The sequence below is a fragment of the Primulina eburnea genome, chromosome 11 (genome assembly GCF_022965805.1).
Source record: "Primulina eburnea isolate SZY01 chromosome 11, ASM2296580v1, whole genome shotgun sequence".
Classification (NCBI taxonomy): Eukaryota; Viridiplantae; Streptophyta; class Magnoliopsida; order Lamiales; family Gesneriaceae; genus Primulina; species Primulina eburnea.
The window spans coordinates 7,913,594-7,920,100 of NC_133111.1; the positions used below are offsets into that span (position 1 = coordinate 7,913,594).

The 6,507-nt window shown below is 36.8% G+C and overlaps 1 protein-coding gene across 2 annotated transcripts; it reads left to right on the forward strand.

Annotated features, from left to right (window-relative positions):
- Positions 1-292: 292 nt before the first annotated feature.
- Positions 293-6,507, forward strand: LOC140804285 (transcription factor GTE4-like). 2 transcript variants are annotated; one of them, XM_073160178.1, is made up of 5 exons: positions 293-2,363; positions 2,444-2,480; positions 2,576-2,683; positions 2,817-2,878; positions 6,221-6,507. In XM_073160178.1, exons 1-4 carry the CDS (start codon positions 840-842, stop codon positions 2,870-2,872), a joined length of 1,725 nt encoding a protein of 574 aa, XP_073016279.1. In that variant the 5' UTR covers positions 293-839; the 3' UTR covers positions 2,873-2,878; positions 6,221-6,507. The 2 variants fall into 2 exon arrangements, with proteins under 2 accessions (XP_073016279.1, XP_073016280.1); XM_073160179.1 differs by lacking the exons at positions 2,444-2,480; positions 2,576-2,683 and having other exon boundaries at positions 294-2,363.

Here is a 6,507-nt window from a genome sequence, read left to right on the forward strand (position 1 = left end):
TCACGCTTAATAATAACAATAATAACAACTAACCACCAACGAACATATATTTTATCAAAACAATATAGGTTTACAGAAAATAATATTTTATTATCGTAACTTTTTAATAATTAATTTAATTTGAAATGAAATGAAATAAACAAATCTATAAATATGTTTAAGTATTAAATAATTTGCACACTTCCAATAAGATTTTTCTATGCTACATAGAATGTGTGTATCTAACTGATAATTCTTTGGACTTTACTGACAATCTATCTGATCCGATCGAAATCCGGATCATCCAACACGAATTGCCGTTATCAGGATCTTGGGCCAGGTGTAGGAAAGCCCAAACACTATGCAAATTAACCCGGTCCAGGGGAAGGAAAACTTTAGCCAAACCGGTAAAAAGCGGCTGGAAGGTGGCAATTAGTGTACACGCGCCACCCTGAGCGACTGGTGAATTAAACACTATTCAGTGTAAGAACCATCACAGCTCCAACCGCATGTGAATCTCGATCGTCAAAATCCTCTTCACAATTAAAATGACGCAATCCTAGCCATCCACAGCACCGTGGTTATCACACACAACATGTCGCGTGAACTTCTTTTCAACTCCTCCCATCCCACCACCACCTCATTCCTTTCTCCAAAGATAAGACAGCGGAAAAGAGATTTCAGACAAGGGTTGTACTTCTTTGCAAGGTATGATTTCCAAAACTAATTTCGCTGTACTGTTCTTACCTCTTTCTAGCGTGTGTACTTAACTTAGTTGGGAGAAAAACAAGGAAGCTGTGTGCATGTATGACATAGATATGCTGAGTTGATAGTGTTTTGGGAAAGCTGATTTTGACAAAATGTTGAGTGGGGGAGATGAAGGGCCTAAAGAGTTAGAAAATTTGGGTGAGCGTAAGGTTTACTCGAGAAAGTCCTTTAAAGGGTTGAAAAATAACAAAACCAGTGGTAATTCAACTAGAGAACCGCCAAAAGCTCAAGCTTTGGTTCCTGAAGGGTTTGATTCACTGAAAAGATTAGGCAACTCTAGTTTCGATGCGGGGTCGGATAATTTTTCGGGGCTGAATCGGGATGGGTTGCCTGGGAAGGGTGGGGTTTTTAGGCAGGAAGATAGGGTTCGGATAAGCCTGTCTATGAAGTCGAAATCTGAGGCACTAGAGCTCAGGAGAAAACTGGAGGGTGAGAGGGATATGATACGAAGTTTAATGAGGAAGATTGAGGCGAATGAGGGAGAAAAGAATTCACGCACCTACGGGACTAGTGGTGGAAATAAAGTAACCGAGGGCGTGGGACTAGTTCGCACGTCCAAGCCGTTGAAACAGTTGAGTGTGTCGGTATTTGAGGATAGCAAAGGGGGAAGTGAGAGTGTAGAGAAAGAGAAGAGGACGCCCAAGGCGAATAAAATGTATAGAAATTCAGAATTCTTGCTCGCAAAGGATAAGTTTCTTCCACCAGAAAATAACAAGAAACTGAAGTTTAGTGAGAAGAAGGGAGGAACAAGCGATACAGGGCACAGATTTATGTCCGCAAAGTTTCCGAAGCAAATACTTAAAAGTTGTAATGTGCTGTTAGAAAGATTGATGAAGCACAAGCACGGTTGGGTATTTAATAGCCCCGTTGATGCAGCTGGCCTTGGCTTGCACGACTATTTTGAAATTATAAAAAAACCCATGGACCTTGGTACTGTGAAATCCAGGCTAAATCAGAGTCAGTACAAGTCTCCTGTAGAATTTGCCGAGGATGTAAGACTCATATTTCAAAATGCGATGACGTATAACCCAAAAGAACAAGATGTTTATGTGATGGCTGAACAGTTGGCCCAAGTGTTTGAGGATAAATGGACTCTCATAGAGGCTGATTACATGCGTGAGTTGAAGCTTGCTGTGGATTTTGACGTGGGGACTCATACACCTATCTCACGGAAGACTCCTCAACAGTCAAAACAAGTAACCAATAAGAAAAAAACTCTGGATAGATCAGAATCTATGACCTATCCTGTTGAGCCTAAACGAAAACTTGTGAATGCTGCTCAATCTGGTAAGGTTACTACTCCAAAGAAACCCAAAGCAAAAGATCCAAATAAAAGGGAGATGACATATGATGAAAAGCAAAAACTTAGTGTAAATTTGCAGAGTCTACCTTCTGAGAAGCTTGAGAACGTTGTTCACATTATAAGAAAGAGGAATCCATCGGTTTCACAGCAAGACGATGAGATCGAGGTTGACATAGACTGTGTTGATACTGAAACACTTTGGGAGCTGGATAGGTTTATTACCAATTACAAGAAGAGTTTGAGCAAAAACAAGAGACAGGCTGAATCATTGAATCAGTCGAATACTGATCCTGAGCAAAACACCCAAGAAAAGGTAATCTACTTGTATTTTGCCGGTGTTACGGAGCTTATTTTGGACGTTATTAATGCAAATTTAATTTTCTCTTTTCCTAGATTCCTGCTTCCCTTTTTACAGAAACACCAAACGAAAGTAGGTAAATTTGTTAGCGTGTCAAGATTATTTCATATACATGTAGTTGATTATTGTGCAATTATTATTTTGTTTCTCATCTTATTGACAAATAGATGAAAAGAAAGTAGCCACACCTCCAGCTCAACTAGAAGAGCTTGGAGGAAATGATAAAAATCAAGGAGCAAGTAGCTCTAGTGCTAGTTCAGGATCTTCATCCAGTGGTATTCTTTGACAATTAATCGTTTTTTCTTTTTTAAATAAAATTTTCGACGAGTTACGGTTCCTTTAGAATAGTTTTTTCACAATTTTTATGGAAGGCTAGTGCACCCTGCTTATGAGTATTATGCTTTACAGACTCTGATGGCGAAAGTTCTTCCGGATCTGGTAGTGGACAATCACCAACAGAGTGAGCCGAGGTAGAATAGTTTCTTTTTTACATTCCTATTAGAAGTCTCTCTCTTTGGCTTGGTGCTTATCTTCTGCTGGAAGACAATTGTTTCCATTAGTTTCTCAATTTGTGAGAACTCAATGCATGGTCTTTGCTGTGCTTTAGTACGTCAGAATTTTTATTATTAAACATCCACGTGCCTATATGAACAGGTGGAGTTTTCCCACCGTTTTCATACTTGGCACGTTATGAGCCGCAGCAGGAAATACCATAAATTTCATGTTGCTTTCGTTATGGTACATAGTCCATGTGGCCCAAACTAACAAAATATTTTGTTCCATGCAAAATATGATCAAGCAGTAGTTGACCATTTGATATCGGCATCATACCTTCACTTTCAGATTTCACCACAGATATTGTCTTTGGATCCTATGTAGCCAATTCTAGATTACACATCCAAATTGGGTGGTTGTTATTTTCTATGAGATTGGTTATAAGGACGTGTTGTTGATCAAGGAATCATATTATATTTTGAAAAGAAACAGGAATTTATTTGGTTAGTTTTATCAGTTCTTTCTTGAACGAACCCTCTTGATAAGGCTAAAATGATTGCTGGTATAGGGAAATGATATTTAGTTTTAGGACAGAACACTTGGGATAAAACTAGCAAACGAACTAGGTCAAGTCATAATAAATTAGAGTGAGTCCAAGTAGGTCCCATATGGATTATTATTTAATTATTAGATATAAATTATTTAATTTAATCTAGGCTAAATCAATGTAGCAATGGTCGCAAATGTTTAAATTAATTAAAATCAAATATATTATACTGAAATAAACTACACAACTAAATTACTCAAAAGCAGGATCAAACTTACGTAGAATTCAAATTTCAAACAAATGACCAGGACACACCAGTACCAAACTATCAATTGTCATCACACATTGGATTTAAGTAAATAAGAATTATTCAAAGCAACGATAGAATTATTAATTTATTTCTAGAATTAATAATTTTATTTTTATTTAACAGTCCAATTAATTCTAATTAAATTTAATTTAAAAAACGCATTAAGCATTTATGAAATTTCAGCATTTGCTTAAAATCATACATTGAAACCGAATACTATTTGTGTTAATCAATACTTTTTAAGCTATATTTAATTTATCTCCTTTCGGTTCAAGATCAAATAAGATGCAAATAAATTAAGCGAATATCGATCAACAACGTAAACAAATCAAAATAGAACTTGATCCAACACGCAAACAAGAATCAACGGTTTTGCCTTATCGTGGCCTCAGTCAAAATAAAACTACATAAAATCAAATCTAGACAAAAATCCGATATTTGAATTCATAGTAATGAAAAATAAATAAGAAGAAGATAAATCTCAGCGATTGTGTGTGAATCTTGCTTCCCAACTGCGTCACTTTCTCCCAAGTTTCAAACCCTAGTCCTCTCCAATCAAGGTTAAGTTCTCCAATATTTATATTTTCCCATAGAAGGAGTCCTTATAGCCTTAATTTCGTGTCAAGAAAACTCTAACACAATCGAGCCCAAGGATAACTTCCCATATTTTCCGACTTTCTGCGCTTGAATATGGAAATTTTGCGAAAAAGGCACGGACCCTGACCTAGGTCCATGTCATTCATTCTGCACACTTTGTATAGTACATTAGGGGGTGTTGATGTGTGGCACAGGGTTTGTGCCTGTGTAGTTTCAGCAATTCTCAATTTCTCGGACAGGAGACACTGATAATGATCTGAGGCATTTCCAGGGTCTGTGCCCTTCTTTGCTTGGCCAGATGTTGGACCTTGCACAGGGTCTGGACCTTCATTGTCGAGAATTTTTTTGGTCTATTTCGTACGATTTTCCTCATTTCTTGAGTTATTTCCAACGTGGTGTTGCATATTTTGACTTTCTTTTCCGTTTCTAATCTTTCTCCAAATTTTAGTCAAACCTAAGGACAATGAAAATAAGACGATTTAAGGACAAAAGCCGGAATAAAAGTGTCAGATAAGCACGAATATGGCAAAAATAAATTCCTAAAATCTCTATAGAATTCGTGCATATCAAACACCATGTAGAATTGTGAAGAGAGGAAAATGTGTTAAATCAGACATCTGTTTTTCAGGCATGCAAGAGATGCAACAGATCACACAATTCCTGTAATGTTATGTTGAACTCGAAGTATAAACACTAACAGAAATATTATTTACTTGTACTATTTGTTGTTTTCCCTCTTCTTATTTTTATGTTGCTTTTACTTGCCATATATCTGTGATATATTTTTGGAATGGAGTTTCAGTTGTCAAATGTCTGACCTGCTGGGTCGTGTAGTTCAACTTTTTGATAATGAGTTACTGAGCAGTCAGATTTTGAGGTCGAGTCGATGAGCGAAGATTATTAGTTCTCATGCAAAAGGTTCCTGTAGAGCTGAAGGCACTACTTTTATCCTTCGACTGTTATCTGACTGATTCTTAATATAGAAAAGGAGCCTCTCTTAGACGTCGATCTAAATAAGGAGCATTAGAAAACTTAACTGAACTTTATTTACTGGCAATCATGTAATCCTTTTATTAAATTTACATTGAGATCTCCCGAGCTGGCGCAGACAAGCTCGCTTTTCTGAGTGTCAAGTTACTTCCGAACCAACGCAAGAAAAATGTTACGCCCTTCTGTTTTTGAGGCTACTCCATTTTATCTATTATGTGGAATACATGTTTTTACCCTCTAGTCATTTTGAATGACCCATAGTTATTCTAGACAACATCCAACATCATATGAAACCTCAAGAGCAACCACTTCCTTTACTCCAAAAGGAGGTTAGAAACTCCGGTTACCACTAAATTTGATCAGGCGTAAATATTTTATGAAATCCTAATTGATATTTTGATCTGATAGTCACTGATCCACTGCTGTGGAAAATGTGTCACTATTAAGAATGTACTATACTTGGAAAAATAATAAAACTAAAATCCAATGGTCTCATTAGCCAGTCTTGAATGATCATTTTATTGTGTCAACTGTTCTTTTAAAAGGTCCATAATATAATGCATTGCATTCGAGTTTAACATCTCTGCCGAACAAGCAATGTGCTCAAATCAATGGAATGAACTGAATTTCATGTTCTCTCTCCCTCTCTCCTTTTTTCTGTCTGTGTGTGAGTAGCTGTGATGGTATTTTTTGAAGATGAAGAAAGGAGGAATGTGAAAAAGAAGAGAAAAGAGGCGATAAAATAATTAGACCGTTTGTATGCTATAATATAAACATGATTTCTACCCCATTATAATTGTATATTTCTCTGGCTTGAGATGCTTACACACTTTTCTTGTCGAATAGTTAATCTTGTTTCTTATCAACTTGCAGATCCCATGAATCTCATCAATGACAATGAGGAGTTTCAACTTCTAGCAACAATAACTGTATGATTGATCGAAAATTTGCAGTCCTCTCTTGGAGTATTTATGCTTCATTTTGATTTTTTGAATCCGTCCGTGCAATGCATCGGTAGATGACTGTCGTAGACGTGGAGATCAGATTTGTATATTAACTGTAGATGTAAGATGTTCCCGTCGTGTAGTTTTGTATATTGCTGACAAAAACTAGTCAGTTTGGATAGTTCGCCGGTCTGGTCCCTAAATCCCAGTCCATGT